This window comes from Salvelinus namaycush, chromosome 18, assembly GCF_016432855.1.
Source record: "Salvelinus namaycush isolate Seneca chromosome 18, SaNama_1.0, whole genome shotgun sequence".
Classification (NCBI taxonomy): domain Eukaryota; kingdom Metazoa; phylum Chordata; class Actinopteri; order Salmoniformes; family Salmonidae; genus Salvelinus; species Salvelinus namaycush.
Window position 1 is genome coordinate 14,756,172 of NC_052324.1, and position 20,851 is coordinate 14,777,022.

General features: G+C 45.8%; 1 protein-coding gene across 2 annotated transcripts in view; it reads left to right on the forward strand.

Moving 5' to 3' along the window:
• The window catches only part of LOC120063122 (neurogenic locus notch homolog protein 1-like), a 44,429-nt gene that overhangs the window by 16,721 nt on the left and 6,857 nt on the right, over positions 1-20,851 (forward strand). For both annotated transcript variants that reach the window (XM_039013299.1, XM_039013300.1), the window contains exons 4-27: positions 227-565; positions 7,020-7,142; positions 7,451-7,684; positions 7,957-8,112; positions 8,693-8,878; positions 9,067-9,180; positions 11,034-11,147; positions 11,277-11,510; positions 11,665-11,775; positions 12,530-12,722; positions 12,903-13,048; positions 13,193-13,306; positions 14,119-14,238; positions 14,399-14,551; positions 14,839-15,067; positions 15,360-15,561; positions 15,826-15,979; positions 16,132-16,316; positions 16,774-16,906; positions 17,458-17,715; positions 18,257-18,369; positions 18,533-19,104; positions 19,361-19,792; positions 20,080-20,228. In XM_039013299.1, the coding sequence (XP_038869227.1) occupies positions 227-565; positions 7,020-7,142; positions 7,451-7,684; positions 7,957-8,112; positions 8,693-8,878; positions 9,067-9,180; positions 11,034-11,147; positions 11,277-11,510; positions 11,665-11,775; positions 12,530-12,722; positions 12,903-13,048; positions 13,193-13,306; positions 14,119-14,238; positions 14,399-14,551; positions 14,839-15,067; positions 15,360-15,561; positions 15,826-15,979; positions 16,132-16,316; positions 16,774-16,906; positions 17,458-17,715; positions 18,257-18,369; positions 18,533-19,104; positions 19,361-19,792; positions 20,080-20,228 (4,764 nt within the window). The remainder of the gene's footprint in view (positions 1-226; positions 566-7,019; positions 7,143-7,450; positions 7,685-7,956; positions 8,113-8,692; positions 8,879-9,066; positions 9,181-11,033; positions 11,148-11,276; positions 11,511-11,664; positions 11,776-12,529; positions 12,723-12,902; positions 13,049-13,192; positions 13,307-14,118; positions 14,239-14,398; positions 14,552-14,838; positions 15,068-15,359; positions 15,562-15,825; positions 15,980-16,131; positions 16,317-16,773; positions 16,907-17,457; positions 17,716-18,256; positions 18,370-18,532; positions 19,105-19,360; positions 19,793-20,079; positions 20,229-20,851) is intronic.

Genomic DNA, 20,851 nt, shown 5'->3' on the forward strand with positions numbered 1-20,851 from the left:
GTAAACACTGTCATATTTACTACTCACACTGTAGTCAGAATACTGGAGGGAAAGCTGCATTGTCTAGTAGTAATAAATAACATTACTAACCGGTCTTATGTTCTTTAAAATATTCAAACTGACCATGGTTACAGCTAATTGTAGCACATGAAAAGAAACAAGGTGCTATGTATGTAAATAAAGATCAAAATCCTGATTTCATTTACAAGATGTGTGTCTCTTTCAGGTAAGCAGTGCCAGCAGGCAGACCCCTGTGCTTCTAATCCCTGTGCCAACGGCGGGCAGTGCACCCCCTTCGAGCCCCACTACATCTGCTCCTGCACCCCCTTCTTCTATGGCCAGACCTGCAAGCAGGACGTCAATGAGTGTGCCCAAAACCCCTCACCCTGCAAGAATGGAGGCGTGTGTGTGAACGAGGTGGGCACCTACCGCTGCCAGTGTCCCCAGGAGTATACGGGCAAGCACTGCGATACCCGCTACTTACCGTGCAACCCCTCCCCCTGCCACAACGGGGCCACCTGCGTCCAGAAGGGAGACACCACCTACGAATGCTCCTGTGTGCCAGGTACTGCTCTGTTAATGTTGTCCCATCTGATCCCCTATGGGCCCAAGCCTACATTTACAGAGCCTTCAGAAAGTATTTATACCCCTTTTCAAAATGTTATTTTACAGCCTGAATTTAAAATGGATTAAATTGCGATTTTTGGTCACTGGCCTAAACACAATACCCCATAATGTCAAAGTGGATTTACGTTTAATTAAAAATTAAAAGCTGACATTTTTTGAGTCAATAAGTATTCAATCTCTTTGTTATGGCAAGCCTAAATACGTTCAAGTCACATAATAATTTGCATGGACTCACTCTGTGTGCAATAATAGTGTTTAACATGATTTTTGAATGGCTACCTCATCTCTGTACTACACACATACACAAATTGAACCACAAAGACCAGGAAGGTTTTCCAATGCCTCACAAAGAAGGGCACCTATTGGTAGATGGGTACAAATAAAAAAACAGACATTGAATATTACTTTGAGCATGGTGAAGTTATTAATTACACTTTGGATGGTGTATCAATATACCCAGTCACTACAAAGATGCAGGCGTCCCTCCTAACACAGTTGCCGGAGAGGAAGGAAATTCACCAATGGGATTTCACCAATGGTGACTTTAAAACAGTTACAGAGTTGAATGGCTGTGATAGGAGAAAACTAAGGATGGATTGACAACGTTGTAGTTACTCCACAGTATTAACCTAAATGACAGAGTTAAAAGAAGGACGCCTGTACAGAATCAAAAATATTCCAAAACAAGCACTCTGTTTGCAACAAGGCACTAAAGTAATGCTAAAAAATGTGGCAAAACAATTTACTTTTTGTCCTGAATACAGTGTTATGTTTGGGGCAAATCCAATACAACACATTACTGAGTAGCACTCTCCATATTTTCAAGCACAGTGGTGGCTGCATCATGTTATGTGTATGCTTGTAATCATTAAGGACTGGGGAGTTTATCAGAATAAAAAAGAAACGGAATGGAGCTAAGCACAGGCAAAGTCTTAGAGGAAAACCTGGTTCAGTCTGCTTTCCACCAGACCCTGGGAGATGAATTCACCTTTCAGCAGGACAATAACCTAAAACACAAGGCTACACTGGAGTTGCTTACCAAGAAGACAATGAACGTTCCTGAGTGGCTGAGTTACAGTTTTGACTTAAATTTACTTCAAAATTCAAAAGGCACTCGCACATCTGAGCTATCTTTGTTGCAGGTGCATGGTAACAGTTAAATAAGATGAGAAAAAAGAAGGAACCCACACACTGCTCTTGCTAGTATCACTGTTCTTTAATTAGCTTTACGTATCGACCTCGAGGCCTTCGTCAGAGCTTGAGGAAGTCCTTGAGGCCGATACGTAAAGATAATAAGAACAGTCGTAGTAGCAAGAGCAGCGTGTGGGTTTCTTCTTTTTTCTCGACTTAAATCTACTTGAAAATCTATGGCAAGACCTGAAACTAGTTGTCCAGCGATGATCAACAACCAATTTGACAGAGCTTGAAGAATATTGAAAGGAATAATGGGCAAATGTTGCACAATCCAGATGTGGAAAGACTTACCCAGAAAGACTCACAGCTGTAATTGCTGCCTAAGGTGCTTCTACAAAGTATTGACTCAGGGGTGTGAATACTTGTGCAAATGAGATATTTCTGTATTTAATTTTCAACATGTTTTCACATAGTCATTATGGGGTATTGTGTGTAGATGGGTGAGAAAACACATATATTGAATCCATTTTGAGTTCAGGTTGTAACACAACAACATGTGGAATTAGTCGAGGATACTTTCTGAAGGCACTGTACATTACGTTTTGGTCATTAAGCAGATGATTGTATCCAGAATTATTAACAATCAGGCCATTCAACTATGAGGAATGTTGAGTTATGTGTGATATTTTATATATTAAGTTAGGATTTGCCCCTATATGAACTTTCAAGTTGTGCAATCCATTTCCACTTAGGGGCTGCTTAAGTGTTTTGTCCACCAGTCTATCCATCATAAGTCAAACATCTAAAACAGCTGTGAAATGAACTAGCGGTACTGTTGTCTAGTGGCTGGTCAGGATGACTTGTGTGTGTGTGTGTGTGTGTGTGTGTGAGCTGTAGGGCGATATTTTTTACTTACCATCGATTCACGATATGTTTTCTCTAAATAAGCTTTGTTGTACAATTAAAGGTCAAGTATTATTTTATTAAAATAGTTTAACATGCTTTTTTGCAATAATCCCCGATCTGGCTTTCAAGTCTGTCAATGAAAATGCCATTTTTGTTACAAATTTAACCAGAACCATGCTTAATGCACATTCACTAATAATGACCAACTTCTTATAATGGGTATTATAGAAGATGAACACAGGTCTCATAAACTCTCTCTCAAGTACAAGCCCACATGCTAGTGACTAGCCAGCTAATCTTTATATTTCAAGTTTAGCCATATTGAATCTATTGGCAAAGGTAGAACAGTTGAATTGTTAGGAACACAACCTTAAGTCCGTCTCCAACTGTTTGAACAGCATGTTAGCCTGTCCACTTTGTTATGATGTTGAAATCAAGTGGCCTACCTTATTTCTCAGAATAAGAATGGGTTGCAAATTCCGTATGTAATTGTGTTTTAGGCTTATTGCACATTTAAAAAACAGACTAGACAGCTAGTGTAACAGTCCTTGGCTAAAATGCTTCTAGCGGTACGTGGTGCCGCAATGCCGCACTCAACAAACTGAGGATCCATTTTCCAGAATCAATGTTCATTGATTATCCTGTTTTAGTAGTGTCTGCTCTGCGCGCAATTTGAAGAGTTGAAACACAAAAAGGTGTCGTTAGAAGGGTTAACGTCTCCTTTATTACAGTAAAATAATGTCTCAATGTGTTTCGGTGTCCATAGGACCCATTCTGTTGAACCAAACCTCAAATGCAAATAGCGAGTTGAATCCGCTTGCCAGAGGGGAAGAAGTTGTCATGTTTGTTGTTTTGAGTGGCAGGCGTAGGGGCTTGGTGTGCATGTGTAAATAGGAAGGTGCACACAGCCTACAGTCATTGCACACGCTACAGAAGGAGCGAAGGAGACAAGACCAAAAAGACAACATGAGAACAAGTGGACATAAATGCTCATAAAACATATTTTTTTGCAATACAGGCATTTGGAATATCGCGCAAAAAAAATATTCAAATTGATTTGTTATATCGCCCAGCCCTAGTGAGCAGTGTGTAGTGTCTCCACAGTGCATTATGTGTGTGTTGTGTGAACAGAGGGGAGCAGGACAGCATTGGGCCTTATCGTGAGGAAATGGCTGAATTATAACATCCTCGGAACAGAGCCTGCTAGACCTGTAGACAGGGTTACCGCGACTGGTCGTCCTCTCCCTACTCCCCACAGGTCACCACTTCCACCCTGCCCTGCTCCAAAGCCAGGCTGAGCTAGACTTCCACTGAGCTCCCAGTAAGCACCACGCCACTTTCTTTGTGCCTCTCACACTGTTTTGGCCGTGAAACATGGCTCTCACCGAAACGCCACTGTCAAAGAGAAATAATTGTGAATCAAGAGAAGTACTAGAATTGTCAACAATCCAATGGTGCTCAGATTCTACCTACGTGAAATTGGCAGTATAACCTCCTGAATGTCCCTCTTCTTTTCTTATGCAGCCAGGGTGCCAGACAATACTGTGGTGGTGTGTTGTGTAATGCCAGAGCAGGATGGTTTCTGTTATATGAAGGGAAGCTGTGGTCTGGCTGGCTGTTTGTTCTGACTGACACAGACCAAAGGAGGGATGCCACCGCTGCCATTCATTCCCCTCTGAAAAATGAGGCCGTTGACTGCTTCAACTGTAAAATAGTTTCCCCTTGTTTTGAAAGGAACCAACCTGGCAATTTTGAAACTAGGAAAAACAAAGCAATTTTGGTGGGGCTGTGTGAGAGAGGGATGCAAAGAGACAAATATACTCAGATATACAATACGCTTCCTTGATATCAAATCAAATTGCATTTGTCACATGCGCCGAATACAATAGGTATTCAACAGACCTTACCATGAAATACTTACTAACGAGCCGTTAACTAACAATGCAGTGTTTTTTTTTTAAAGTACAAAACATTTGCTTTATGAACTAAAGGAAAAATAATAACACAATATAATAAAAATAACGAGGCTATATACAAGGGGTAACGGTACCGAGTCAATGTGCAGTGGTATGGGTTAGTCGAGGTAATTGAGATACAGTGGCAAGAAAAACTATGTGAGCCCTTTGGAATGACCTGGATTTCTGCATAAATTGGTCATAACATTTGATCTGATCTTCATCTAGGTCACAACAATAGACAAACACAGTCTGCTTAAACTAATAACATACGGACAATTCTACATTTTCATGTCTTTATTGAACACACCGTGTAAACATTCACAGTGCAGAGTGGAAAAAGTATGTGAACCCTTGGATTTAATAACAGGTTAACCTTCCTTTGGCAGCAATAACCTCAATCAAATGTTTTCTGTAGATGCGGATCAGACCTGTACAATGGTCAGGAGGAATTTTGGACCATTCCTCTTTACAAAACTGTTTCAGTTCAGCGATATTCTTGGGAATATCTGGTGTGAACTGCTCTCTTGAGGTCATGCCACAGTATCTCATTTGGGTTGAGGTCAGGCCACTCCAGAAGGCGTATTTTCTTCTGTTGAAGCCATTTTGTTGTTGATTTACTTCTGTGTTTTGGGTCATTGTCCTGTTGCATCACCCAACTTCTGTTGAGCTTCAATTGGCGGACAGATAGCCTTACATTCTCCTGCAAAATGTCTTGATAAACTTGGGAATTTATTTTTCTGTTGATGATGGCAAGCTGTCCAAGCCCTGAGGCAGCAAAGCAGCCCCAAACCATGATGCTCCCTCCCTCCACCATAGTTTACAGTTGGGATGAGGTTTTGATGTTGGTGTGCTGTGCCTTTTTTTCTCCACACAGTGTTGCGTGTTCCTTCCAAACAACTCAACTGTAGTTTCATCTGTCCACAGAATATTTTGCCAGTCGTGCTGTGGAACATCCAGGTGCACTTTTGCAAACTTCAGATGTGCAGCAATGTTTTTTTGGACAGCAGTGGCTTCTTCCGTGGTGTCCTTCCATGAACACTCACACAATTTGAGTGCTATTCACAAGAAGCATTGCCTGCTGTGAACCATGCCTCGAACAAAAGAGATCTCAGAAGACTTAAGATTAAGAATTGTTGACTTGCATAAAGCTGGAAGGGGTTACAAAAGTATCTCTAAAAGCCTTGATGTTCATCAGTCCACGGTAAGACAAATTGTCAATAAATGGAGAAAGTTCAGCACTGTTGCTACTCTCCCTAGGAGTGGCCGTCCTGCAAAGATGACTGCAAGAGCACAGCACAGAATGCTCAATGAGGTTAAGAAGAATCCTAGAGTGTCAGCTAAAGACTTACAGAAATCTCTGAAACATGCTAACATCTCTGTTGACGAGTCTACAAAACGTAAAACACTAAACAAGAATGTTGTTCTTTATAGGGCAGGGCAGCTCTAACCAACATCTCCAATCTCGTCTCATTGATTGAACTCCAGGTTAACTGATTCCTGACTCCAATTAGGTTTTGGAGAAGCCATTAGCCTAGGGGTTCACATACTTTTCCCAACCTACACTGTGAATGTTTAAATTATGTATTCAATATACACAAGAAAAATACAATAATTTGTGTGTCATTAGTTTAAGCACACTATGTCTGTCTATTGTTGTGACTTAGATGAAGATCAGATCAAATTTGCTGACCAATTTATGAGGAAATCCAGGTAATTCCAAAGGAATGTGTGTGTGTGTGTGTGTGTGTGTGTGTGTGTGTGTGTGTGTGTGTGTGGTTAGAGTCCAGTGAGTGTACATCGAGCCTGTGCAAAAGAGTTCGAGCAAAAAATAAGAATAAAATAAGGGGGTAAATTTAAATAGTCCAGGTGGCCATTTGATTAACTGTTCAGCACTCCTATGGCTTGGGGGTGGAAGCTGTTAAAGAGCCTTTTGGTCCCAGACTTGGTGCCCTGGTACCACTTGCCGTGCGGTAGCAGAGAGAACAGTCTATGACTTGGGTAGCTGGAGTCTTTGACAATTTTTAGGGCTTTCCTGGCCCAAGTGATGTTCTGGGTTGTACGTACTACCCTCTGTAGCGCCTTGCGGTCGGATGCCGAGCAGGTGCCGTACCAAGCGGTGATGCAACCAGTCAAGATGCTCTCAATGGTGCAGCTGTAGAACTTTTTGAGGATCTGAGGGCCCATGCCAAATCTTTTCACCCTCATGAGACGAGTTGTTGTGTCCTTTTCATGACTGTGTTGGTATGTTTGAACCAGGATAGGTCCTTCGTGATGAGGACACCAAGGTACTTGAAGCCAAGGAAATGTAACATGACCCCTTCTGTTGAGATGGGACTTATAAAAACTACACTGTCTAATATGTGTGTACTTAACATTATGTCCTGTGCTCTCTAGGCTTCTCAGGTCAGAACTGTGACGCCAACATTGATGACTGTCCAAGACACGAGTGTCAGAATGGAGGAACCTGTGTGGACGGAGTTAACACCTATAACTGCCAATGCAAACCTGAATTCACAGGTAACTATACATACCCCCCGCTCACTAATTTCTACACTCACAGTAGAAGTTTGTCATAAATACAGATCTAGGATCAGATTACTAACCCTCAATCCGAGCCAAGACTATTGGGCTAATAAAAACATATCTGTCCTTGCATCAGTGATTATGGTGTAACTTTTACCCTACTCCGATCTCTATAATGGAAGCCTCCTTTCTTTTAACTCGTATGATTAGTACTCATCTTTGTCTCTCTTTGACTCTTTTGACTTGTGTGTGTGCACTGGGGCTTGTTGATAAGGGCATTTACCCCATGTTCTCCCCTATAGGCCAGTTCTGTACAGAGGACGTTGACGAGTGCCAACTGATGCCCAACGCATGCCAGAATGGTGGAACGTGCCACAACATCTACGGTGCCTACCAGTGTGTGTGTGTCAACGGGTGGACGGGGGATGACTGTGGAGAGAATATTGACGACTGCGCAAATGCGGCCTGCTATCAGGGGGCCGTCTGCCACGACCGTGTGGCGTCCTTCTTTTGCGAGTGTCCCCATGGTCGCACAGGTGAGCCGATGGACTTTGGTCTTCTTCATTTCTCATAGATTTTCCATTTATCTGACCCTGAGCTTTGCACACTTGTATATCTACTACTTAATGCTAAATCTCTTGTGGTCACTAGGGATACTAAATAGGTAGTGTTTCCTCGTCCAGTGTTTGACAGCACAGATAGTTACTACATGGTTGAAAAGCAACAGCTACATAAATAACTTTAACGAAGTAAATAACTGCAACGACTAAACCAATCAACGTCTCCTGTTGTTCTTGTGCTGTGCCAGGTCTGCTGTGTCACCTGGATGACGCCTGTATCAGTAACCCCTGTCAGAAAGGCTCCAACTGTGACACCAACCCCGTCAACGGCAAGGCCATCTGCACCTGTCCCCTGGGCTACTTTGGCGCCGCCTGTGACCAGGATGTTGACGAGTGCTCGCTGGGTAAGTAGACTCAGACCAGTAACGGATGCTTTTCATAAACAGCTTCTATCTCAAGGCCATCAGACTGTTAAACAGCCATCACTAACACAGAGAGGCTGCTGCCTACATACAGACTCAAATCATTGGCCACGTTAATACATGGATCTATAATCACTTTAAAAAATGCCACTTTAATCATGTTTACATATCTTACATCACTCATCTCATATGTATATACTGTATCTTATACCATCTATTTACACTTGTGTGTATTAGGTAGTTGTTGTGAAACTGTTAGATTACTTGTTAGATATTACTGCACGGTCGGAACTAGAAGCACAAGCATTTCGCTACACTCGCATTAACATCTGCTAACCATGTGTATGTGACCAATAAAATGTGATTTGATCTGAACACACATTAGATCACTACAGGAATAGGTTTGGTTAGTTTGAACTAGAAATGTGAATCGCTCAACACCAGAGAGGGCAGAGACACAGACAGGTAGCAACCAGCACACAGCAGCACGAAGGAGCACGCCCTGCAATGTGTTCGTTAAGGTACACTCCATGTCTCTCTCTCTCTCTCGCTCTGTGTCTAGGTGGCAACCCCTGTGAGCACGGAGGGAAGTGCCTGAACACCAAGGGATCGTTCCAGTGTAAGTGTCAGCCCGGCTTCTCTGGGGCTCGCTGTGAACACGACATCAACGAGTGCCTCTCCAACCCCTGCCAGAACGAAGCCACCTGCCTCGACCAGATAGGAGGCTTCCACTGCATCTGTATGCCAGGTAACACACATACACACACACAGTTAATTACCAACATCAGTATAAGTTCTTCTTGCTCGCAAGTTTAAAGACACCTTTTTAATCAAAGAGTGACCACACTTTAAACCTAATAAAGTCAGGAAATTTGGCAAAGTTACTGTACACTGACTAACTAACCGTGCCTTGTTTCCCTTGCTAATTGGTTAAAGGCTACGAGGGACTGTTCTGCCAGATCAATACGGACGAGTGCGCCAACAACCCCTGCCTGAACAATGGGAAGTGTATCGACAAGATCAACACCTTCCACTGCCAGTGCCCCACAGGTGAGCCCCGGTGCGTCGCAGCGGGAGGAGGGGGGGTCGATCACCCCCCCCCGGACAGGACGGGCGCGGGAGGCGGACTCTAATCCTTGCCTCAGGCAGGCTTTACCAGGCCAGCTCCCGACGAGGAGGAAAATCCATGAGGAAGTTGACACTTTGAACAAGTTTTTACTCTCAACTCTGATGAGTGTGCAGTTCAACTTGGTTTGGATGTAGCTAGCCACAAGAACGTTAATTGAGAACTAAGGGAAGAAGGACTAAGAATAGCAGCTGAAATAGTGTTGTGTTTCCACGTATTGAATTTCTGTATAGTTGGAGAAGCTGTTGTGAGCTTTCAGTTTTGTGTGTAGTAAAGTTTTGAATTTCGATGATTTTATGAGGTATTTCTCCAGGGGTTCCAGTGGGGTCAGACTATGTGACGAGAGAAATTGAGGGTTTTGTGGGCAGAGGAATGCTCTGATGGATAAACGCGAGGCTGACCGACACAGAGGAAGGTTTCTCACCCTCTAAAATGTGTTTTTGTTTTCATTCTTCCACCAGAGCTACTGGGCTGGAAGAATTTCTGGAGGAAAATAGTGCAGTTCTCAGTCGGTTCGGATCGAAGACCGTTCAGAGAGAAAGGCAGGAGGCTCCTTGTGTTGAGAAAGTGCAGTTAGGAAGCTGAGGAATTAATTGTAGGGAGGTACAGCAGAGAACACAAGAGCTTAGCTTCTGAAAAGCCACCCCATGTATATGGGACAGGGCAGGAGAGAGGCCTGAATGAGACAGTGGTGAAAGTGGAAGGGGTAGGAGGCGGTGTTGGGGTACTGGAGGGGACTGAGACACATAGACGGTTATGCTCTAAGAGGGGGCGAGAGGGGAATTGCCTTCTTGAGATGTAAATTTGTTCCTGTGTAAGCCCAGGCTGGGGTAGGGTAGGGTCCTCTCCTTTCATTTCTGTACACACCATCTCCATGGAAACCCCACTGGGGCAGTTTGAAATGTCTGATTCCAGGAGCCTGGGCTAAATCTCCTCTCTGTGTTGTGTGTGAGGTAACGTTAGCATGGGCAGTCTAAAGCAAAAGGGACTCTGTGTTGTGAATGTGAAAATCCACTGGGAGCGGAGCAAACAGCTAGACATGTAGCTACTTCCTATCTGGGTTAGTGACCACTGGGATGTCTGGCTGGCTGCTTGGCTTAGACCCCTGTGTTCCAATAGGGGGGGGGGGGGAATCTCTTAATTTCTTTATCAAACAGAATCCATCTTCTTACCGCTTAGAATGTTAATGTGCTCCAGCAACAGAAGTTGTAAGAAGAAACAAACTAAAACAGATTAGAATAACTAGAGAAAAAATGGGAGCCTGCTGGTTGATTTTGAATGACGAGGGATTTGAATAGCTGAGTTCAGAGGTCAAGCTGGCCCTTTTGGGCGCGGTGGGTGGGGAGAGGTGCAAGACGGGAGAATGCACATTGTGATGGAAAAGTTTTGGTGGACAAAAGAGGCAACCGGCTCGGCTTCGCGTTGCATTGAGCGGACAGTCCTCCCTTTGTCTCTCACCCCTGGTCATGAGGCCTTGGAAGTTTTTCTCCCCTTCTTTTTATCCCCCCCTTTCTCAGATGCAGTTTTTTTGGGGAGAAGTGGTGAAAAGGAGTAGAAATAAAATAAAACAGAAAGCTTGTAGTATGGCGGAGATGTTGATTAATATGCAGTCACCTCTGTCGTTGCGGGCTCTCATAATGTATGTTCCAGGGCAAGAGTGGGAATAGTTTGGGCTTGGTGAGATCACCCCCCCCCCCCCCCCCCCCCCCCCCCCCCCACACACACACACACACATACGTGCACACAAACTCACCCCCACCCCTTCTTGTTTTTCTAGGCTTTGCTGGGAATCTCTGCCAGATAGATATTGACGAGTGCGCCAGCACGCCTTGCAAGAATGGCGCCAAGTGCACGGACGGCCCCAACAAGTACACCTGTGATTGCACTGAAGGTATACAAAGCAGCAACAAAGCACCAACAAGGATTTAAAAAAATCCACCAACACTGATTGAATATGTTATGCATCCTGAATAGAATGTGGAGAAATGAGACAGCGACCAACTTCTTCTCTTTCCACCAGGTTACACGGGGCAACACTGTGAGACTGACATCAATGAGTGTTTCTCAGCCCCCTGTCACTATGGTACCTGTAAAGACGGCCTGGCCTCCTTCACCTGTTACTGTCACCCTGGTTACATGGGCCGGTTGTGTGAGACCAACATTAATGAGTGTCTGAGTCAGCCCTGTCGGAACGGAGGCATCTGCCAGGACCGCGAGAACTCCTATATCTGCACCTGTCCCAAGGGCACCACAGGTCAGACACACACACACACACACACACACACACACACACACAAATACTTCTCCTCTTAACTCTAAATTGTCCTTCACAATAAAATCATCCAGATGTACTTTCACCTGTGAAAATGTAATGATAGAAACTTTGATGCTAATTTCTTTGCCCCTAGGTATAAACTGTGAAGTCAACCTGGACGACTGCAAGAGCAAGCCATGTGACTACGGGACATGCCTCGACAAGATCAACGGCTACGAGTGTGCCTGTGAGCCCGGCTACAGCGGTAAGTAGATACTGTAGGGGACCAGTTTGTCCGACTGTGGCAACCCAGGTGGAGACTTGAAGTGGGTACTCCTACCGCTGTGCGTGTGCGTCTCCTATTCAGACCTCAGGCGAGGGGAGGACAACAAGGGCGTAGAGGGCAGCATGAAGGGATGGAAGAGAGGGAGGGGTAACAGATGGTGAGCAAACGCACTCCTTTTGAGGCCTTCCGTGGCGGTGTCACTTTCCAGCCCCTCCCTGTCCCCAACCTGCTGCCTAGACACACAAGCTGGCCTCTCTCGCCAGGCCCTGAAAGGACCAACACCCACCGGGGATTTCACAGGAGAAAAGATCCCCTGAAAGATTCCTGAAAGTTGATCTTTTAAAAGGGGAGAAGTTGGTCTATGCTGAATGGCTGCGGTGCTTCAATTGGCCGACAAAAGCAGACTTAAAAACCCCATGTTTCTCGAGATGGATGCATTTACTTTGGGGACATAGAGCCCATTGTGTGGTCCATTGTCTGGTGTAGTATGGGTTGTGCTTTGTGTTTTACTTCAAAATTATATCTTCATAGAAATCTAACCAAAGTCCAAACTCCAAAGACTACAAAATAATATTATGTTAGGTCTAACCATAAAGCATTATTCATTTGTATCATTTTTGTTAAACCAATTTCATGCGTTTGTAAACCACAAACGTTCCTAGTGGTATAAAGTTGAGACGCTACTATACGAGGGGTCAGAGAAGTAAACATGTTCATGGGTTCTGCTTCACAGGGACCATGTGCAACATCAACATTGATGAGTGTGACCTCAACCCGTGTCACAATGGTGGCACCTGCATCGATGGCATCAACAGCTTCACCTGTTTGTGCCCAGAGGGTTACCATGACACCACCTGCCTCTTCCAGGTCAACGAGTGCCTTAGCAACCCCTGTATCCATGGCCACTGTCAAGACAAAGTCAACGGGTGAGTCTGCCTCTTTCATCTGTCTCCATGGCTCCTCCTCCGAAGGAAACTACATAATTGTGTTTAATTTACATCTAGAAATCTTCCCTACATGTATGGTATGGAACTATGAATATACAGTATCAAAGTGAAAGATAATGTATGTTTCTCTAATACTGAGCTTTTCCATCTTGTCCTTAGTTACAACTGTCTGTGTGACAATGGCTGGAGTGGCAAGAACTGTGACATCAACAACAACGAGTGCGAGTCCAACCCCTGCATGAACGGAGGCACCTGCAAGGATATGACCAGCGGATACGTCTGCTCATGTAGAGTGGGCTTCACTGGTGAGTTAGTGTGTGTGTGTCTTTGTGTGTGTGGTCCTCTAGATCGCACTCCCACCATCAATACATTGTACTGTTTTTATCTATTTGACCCGGACTCAAACTCCAACTCATGTGCTTCATATCTTCTTGACCTTTTGATTCCAGGTCCAAGTTGTCAGACGAACATCAACGAATGTGCCTCCAATCCATGTCTGAACCAAGGGACCTGCATCGATGATGTCGCTGGCTACAAGTGCAACTGCCTACTCCCATATACCGGTATTGTCTGAGTGTCTGTCTGTCTAAGTGTGCTGTTTTGTATTCCCTTGCTGTGGGGCTCTACGTTGTTGCTTCTCTACGGCATTGGACATACAGGAAAAACACGCTCTGGAAGACCAAGCTGTCGATGAAAGTTCAGCAGCAATCCTTCCTCTTGGCTAAAAGACTCCAGCGTCTGGTGTGTTGACGTTGGCCCTCCATGACAACTTTGCAAGTGTCCCTGATAACAACACAATATTTTATCACGTCCTTTCCTTTCCTCCCTTGTTGTATTATTTGAAAAAACAGATAATGATGGACTGCCTTTGGGCAAGCACATTTGTTATTTATTCCCAGCCTTTTTGGAAAAATTCACACAGCGTTGGGACCTGAAATAATAGGGGTTGGGAACGAACGACCCGGCTGCTTGACACATTTCCTGTTTGCAGACTTCCTGTCTCACAGAACAGCAAATGCCTTGACAATAGCAGGAAACGTCAGCCTGCTTCCTGTCCGCGCTGGGTGTCGTGAAAACAGAAAGGGAATTGTCTCTGCAGGCCCAAACAGCTCTGCTCTTGAACACTCACAGAGCTTTACACTGTGGGCAAGAAGCCTCCTGATATCCTCCTGAATGAAGTGTTTAAATGTCCAATGAAAGCATTATCTACATAGGGGCGGTCTATCCAGACACCCACTACTTCCTGTCATGATACTCTGGTTCCAACAAACAATAGTATTAGACATGATAATAATATGAGCATTTTAATATTGAGCATAGTTAATGTCCATTATCTAAAAGTTTGTGTGTGTGTGTGTGTGTGTGTGTGTGATAGGTGAGAACTGTGAGACCCTGCTGGCACCCTGCAGCACCAAACCCTGCAAGAACGCAGGTGTGTGTCAGGAGTCTGAGGACTACGAGAACTTCTCCTGTGTGTGTCCAGAGGGCTGGCAAGGTGAGGGAGCAATATCTTAATAGTAGATTGTGTCATTCTTATGCATTTATATACACATATGAAAATAGACAAAATATCTATTAAAAAAAATGGGCAAACGATCTCAGTGATGTATGTGTAGTAAGCCTCGCCCCTCCCTCCTCTCCCCTACCGTCTATAGGCCAGACCTGTGAGGTGGACATTAACGAGTGTGTGAAGAACCCCTGTCTCAATGGGGCCACCTGCGAGAACACCAAAGGCAACTACCGCTGTGGCTGCAAGGCCGGCTACGCTGGTCGCAACTGCGAGACCAACATTGACGACTGCAAGCCCAGTAAGTCTCCTTTCCTCTCATCTTCATGACTTCCTCATGAAAACAGGTGGATATGAGACAGTGGCCATGTCTCAATTCTGTAAAGTTGCTCCCTCTCCTGGGCTCTTTTTTTATGACTGATAGGTTAAAAACTCGATAGGCCTCTAAAATATCTCTATAACATCTGCCTTGTGATCAGTGGGGGGAGAAAAAAAAATACAAGAAAGGAAGCTAATCGAGACTATTGAGCCCCAGCCAGTGTGCTAAGCTATCAGCTAACTTTTCTCCCTCCTCGCTCTCGTCCTTAGACCCCTGCAGCAATGGAGGTTTCTGCCGGGACGAAGTGGACAACTTTGTGTGCACCTGCCTGCCTGGTTTCCGTGGCACTAAGTGTGAGGAGGACATCAATGAGTGTGACAGTAACCCATGTAAGAATGGAGCCAACTGTACAGACTGTGTCAACAGCTACACCTGCACCTGTCCCTCTGGCTTCAGTGGGATACACTGTGAGAACAACACACCTGACTGCACTGAGAGGTGAAGAGAGCTCGGACTCCTATTTCTTTCTGTTTTATCTTCCTCACATGGCCTGTTGCGTCTCTGTCACAAACGATGAATATAGCTTTGACCAAACTCTTTTTTCTCCTGTCCACTTCTGCCCCCTGTGGCAGAAAGTTTAATAACACTAAATGACTATCCTGTTATAGCCTAAGATGTTCACACTTATTAAGTCACTTTACTAATTGGACTAATAAAAACATTGAATCCGGCTTTAACATGATACGTCTGGTATTGATTTATTGATGTTTTGATGGTCTTTTATCCCCAGCTCTTGTTTCAACGGTGGGACTTGTCTGGACGGCATCAACACCTACACCTGCCTGTGCCCACCTGGCTTCACTGGCAGCTACTGCCAACACGACATCAACGAGTGTGACTCCAGGCCCTGCCTGAACGGAGGCACCTGCCAGGACAGCTATGGAACCTACAAGTGTACTTGTCCCCAGGGCTACATTGGACTCAACTGCCAGGTACAGTGTAGGCCCAGTAAAATGTGACTTTATACTGGCTGTAGGCAATATACCATGTTGCTATTGTCAAATAAAATGTGCTTTTAGGAATCAAATACTTGGCTAAACAAAGGTGGTATGAATACATTTAAGTTAACGCGCACTGCAAACGTTCGCTATAATGATGTTTGTAGCTGCGAAACAACCGTGTACATTTCCAGTCACTTTCACCTGTCTACTCACCTAGTGACTAACTGTGTCTATGGTGTGTCTGTTTCTCCTCAGAATCTGGTACGCTGGTGTGACTCGTCTCCCTGTAAGAACGGGGGCACCTGTTGGCAGACTGGCACCACTTACAGCTGTGAGTGCCAGACCGGCTGGACAGGGCTCTACTGCGATGTGCCAAGCGTCTCCTGCGAGGTGGCAGCCAAACAAAGAGGTAACATTGGGTGTGTGTGTGTGTGTGTGTGTGTGTGAACGCCTGCATGTATGAGGTTGGATGTGTTTTTTTGTTGTGTTAGTATCAATCTCACACCTGTAACATAAACACCTGACTACATGTTCTTCCTCTCTCTGCCCTCCCGCCTCCAGGTGTGGAGGTAGTTGCTCTGTGTCGAAACTCAGGCCAGTGTCTGGACGCTGGGAACACCCACTACTGCCACTGCCAGGCGGGCTACACTGGCAGCTACTGTGAGGAGCAGGTGGATGAGTGCACCCCCAACCCCTGTCAGAATGGAGCCACCTGCACTGACTTCCTAGGAGGGTACTCCTGCAAGGTAGGCTGCTCACTGGGAACACAGCACTATCCACTTATTTCTCAGGCCCTGGGTGAAACTCATAACAAATGTGACCTGATGGTGAAACGATACCTAGGCTGAACAGTGATTCTACGCCCCCAGAAATGTTTATGTTAATGTTAATGTTTTGAAGTGTTTCCTGGTCTTGGTCTGGTAGAAACATTGTCAGACATTCTCACTTTGAAATGATCGTCACGTTTTTGGGTCGTGTAAATAAGTGTAATGGTGTCCTTTCTAAGTGATTCTCCCTATTAAACCCCCACTGTCTAGACTGGTGAAGGATGTTTATAAACAGACCCACACACTGCTCATTTGTGGAGATCTCTGATGAAGGAGAATTTGCTGACCTGTGTGGAAAACTGGCAAAAACAGCCGGGTAAACAGAAACGGCCTTGTTTCATGTCAGTCGTTGATTTGGCTTTTTCTCCTCTCTCAGTGCGTGGCAGGATACGTCGGGACGAATTGCTCCAACGAGATCAATGAGTGTTTCTCCCAGCCGTGCCAGAATGGGGGCACCTGCATTGACCTGATCAATACCTACAAATGCTCCTGTCCCAGGGGAACCCAAGGTCAGAGCCCCACCACCCACCTCCACACACACCATCTCCCACTTCTATCCGTCCATCCTCTCCTCTGGTGTCTTCTCCCTCTTTCTCTATCCCTCTCTCCTCTCCTCTGCTCTTCTCCACCCTCCCACTCTCTCTTACTCTCTATCCCTCACTCCTCTGTTCCTCTCCGTACTCCCACTCTTTGTTTCTCTCTCTCGCTCTACCTACCTCTCTCAATCCACCACACTTCATTAATTAGGGCTTAACAGCGTCCAGCACATGTCTGAAACTCTCCTCCCCGTCAAATGCAGGATTGATTTATCTCCTGGACATAAAGGGTGTGTTTCTTGTAGGTCAGCTGAAGTACTGTTGAAATGAATGTTGCTCCCTAAAAAGTGTGGTTATATAGGGAGCAAACAAGAGCAAACATCACAAAACGGTAAATTAAAATGTGTATTGAACCATTGCAGGTCGTAGGATCCTCCTATGATGCCTTGATGGTGTCCCGTCTGAGTGTTTAGGCTGACTGTGCCTCCCCTCTTCCTCCCTCCCTCCTGACCTTTACCTCTCAGGCGTTCACTGTGAGATCAACATAGATGACTGCAACCCCTTCACAGACCCCGTCACCAATGAGCCCAAGTGCTTCAACAAGGGGAAGTGTGTTGACAGGGTGGGAGGTTACCACTGTATCTGTCCCGCCGGCTACGTAGGGGAGCGCTGTGAGGGGGACGTCAACGAGTGCCTGTCCAACCCATGTGACCCCCGCGGGACACACAACTGCGTCCAGCTCACCAACAACTACCGCTGCGATTGCCGTACTGGATACACAGGTAATATTTAACGTGCAGGAGGGTGATGTGATGGATCTGGCTGGAGAGTGACTGCAGCGCAGGATTGGGTTTAGTTTCATGTTAATTACAGTTATTTCATGGGGTTGAGTATGGGAAAGCAAAGACTAGGGGACAATAATGTAGACTTTTTTTTATATAGTCTTTTTCGAGACGAATCACCTTGGACTTGCAGGAGAAATGTCCCCCCCAAAAAATACCTTAATTTTTTCTATAGTCCCAAATGATAAGTATTTACCCTATATGACAGGACTCTCTAATGCTGTTCCTGGAGAGCTACCTTCCTGTAGGTTTTCGCTCCAACCCTACTCTAGTGGACCCGATTCCAATAATTAACTGGTTGATAAGCTGAATCGGCTTAGTTACACCTGGGGTTGGAGTGAAAACCTACAGGAGGGTAACTCACCAGGAACAGGGTTGGAGACTCCTGCTCCATGGCATTAAACGTTAACCTGTGATTGTCTTATTGATAAGGGAACGTTTCATATCCTTGATGTAACCATCTCTCTCTGTGACCCTACAGGAGAGCGTTGTGACACGGTGTTTGACGGCTGTAAGGGCAAACCCTGTCGTAACGGAGGGACATGTGCCGTAGCCAGCAACACTCCTCACGGCTTCATCTGCAAGTGTCCACCTGTAAGTTCACACACAAGCACGGCTGCTGCCGTAGTTCTGCCAAAGACACCTTATAAGAGACATTCAGCAGATGTGTTGCACTGTGTTTTCATTCATTCAACATCCTGTAATACATTTAATAGTATTACTACATTGACACGTTTCCTCTCCTTCCCCTCTACAGGGCTACACTGGCTCCACCTGTGAGTACGATGCCCACTCCTGTGGCAATCTTCACTGTCGTAACGGTGGCACCTGCGTCTCCGGACACAAGAACCCGAAGTGTCTCTGTACCTCCTCGTTCACGGGGCCAGAGTGTGAATACCCCACAGACAACCCTTGTAACACCAACCCTTGCTACAACGGGGGAACCTGTGAGTACAGCTCAGAGGCTCCGTACTACCACTGCGTCTGCCCCACCAACTTCAACGGCCTGCTATGTCACATCCTGGACTACAGCTTCCTGGGTGGGTTCGGCCGTGACATCACCCCCCCGCCGGAGGTGGAGGTGAGCTGTGAGATCCCCCAGTGTGAGGAAACGAAGGGGAACAAGTTCTGTGATATGTTGTGTAACAACCACGCGTGTGGCTGGGACGGGGGCGACTGCTCGCTCAACTTCAACGACCCGTGGAAGAACTGCACGTCGTCCCTGCAGTGCTGGCGCTACTTCAACGACGGGAAGTGTGACGAGCAGTGCAACAACGCCGGGTGTCTCTACGATGGCTTTGACTGTCAGAACCTGGAGGGCCAGTGCAAGTGAGTGAGACGCTTGCCATCAGGGGCTGAATACAATACCCGATAAGGGGAGGCCAATCCACCTTGAGACCTACTGGCTATGCAGGGTTCTGCTCCAGACCTACTATAACTCACTTGATTCAGCTAATGCTGTAGATAATACATCAAGTCTGAGTAGCAGTTCAAGGCCTGAACAACAGTCTGAGCTTTCTATTTAAACAATATACATCCCATTAAAAGCCATAGTGAATAATACTATTTCCTCTTGTCCCTCCAGTCCTCTGTACGACCAGTACTGTAAAGATCACTATGCGGACGGCCACTGTGACCAGGGCTGCAACAACGCAGAGTGTGAGTGGGACGGTCTGGACTGTGCCAACAACATGCCAGAGAAGCTGGCGGTGGGCCGCCTGGTCATCGTGGTCCACATCATGCCCGACCAGCTCCGGAACAACTCGCTTGGCTTCCTGCGCGAGCTGAGCCGCGTGATCCACACCAATGTGGTGTTCCAGCAGGACGCTAAGGGACAGACGATGATCTACCCGTATTACGGCAGTGAGCAGGAGCTGAAGAAACACAACATGAAGCGCTCGGTGGGCTGGACAGAGATCCCTGACACCGTTCTCAGCTCCATGAAGAACAGCATGTATACTATAGCCAATGGAAGCAGACGCAGACGCAGGGAGCTGGACCCCATGCAGATCAAAGGGTGAGACAAATGTTCGGGAACAATCGTCATTTGGAATCTGGATTTCAATGGAATTTTCATGCAAACCTCCCATTTACGTGGAAGTCGAGCTAGTTTCTGTGTGAACTGCCCTTCCACGTATTTGGTAGCGATGTGTTGTATAATCATCCATTGTGATGGAAAACTGGTGTCTATCTTTTGAAGAACTGCTCCTAGTTCCCTGAACAGGAACCACTGAGCTATCCTTTCGTCTCTCTGAGGTTTTTAGATCAGGTCTAACGTGTGTCACATGACTCTGTCCTCCACAGCTCCATAGTGTACCTGGAGATTGACAACCGCCAGTGCGTCCAGCAGTCCACGGAGTGCTTCCAGAGTGCCACTGACGTAGCAGCCTTCCTAGGGGCCCTGGCCTCCAGTGGGAACCTCAACGTTCCCTACATCATAGAGGCTGTTCACAGTGAGTTTCTATCTTCTTCCATTCTAACAGTCACCAGGCCAAGAGTACTGCTGAAACAGCCCGGGACTGTACCCCTAACACACACACACACACACACACACACACACACACACACGGTGAAGGTTTTCTTCCCCTAGGTCTTAACCCTCCAACACCACACTGTGATGATGGGGTGTTCTTTGATTGTGTATTTGGTATTCAACAATGAAACAAATGTACTTTTGAATCACATGTACTAAACAATCAATGCAGCAGTCTGTGTTTAAATCCAATGGCTTCAGGCTCCAAAATGGTTAATTGCCGTAAATCAACTCATCCACCCCCCTACCCCATCCACATACCATTCTAACACACACACACACACACACACACACACACACACACACACACACACACACACACACACACACACACACACACACACACACACACACACACACACACACACACACACTTCATCCCACAGTGTGAGGCTGCTGCAACCTTCACCTCGCTGAATGTAATACCAGGACTTAATGCATCTCTAAGGGTTTGGGTTGGGAGAGTTTATCATTTCAAAATCGTTAGTGGAAAAAAAGCGAAGGGGAAAAATTGATCGGGAGTGTGCTAGAAGTTGGGAGTCT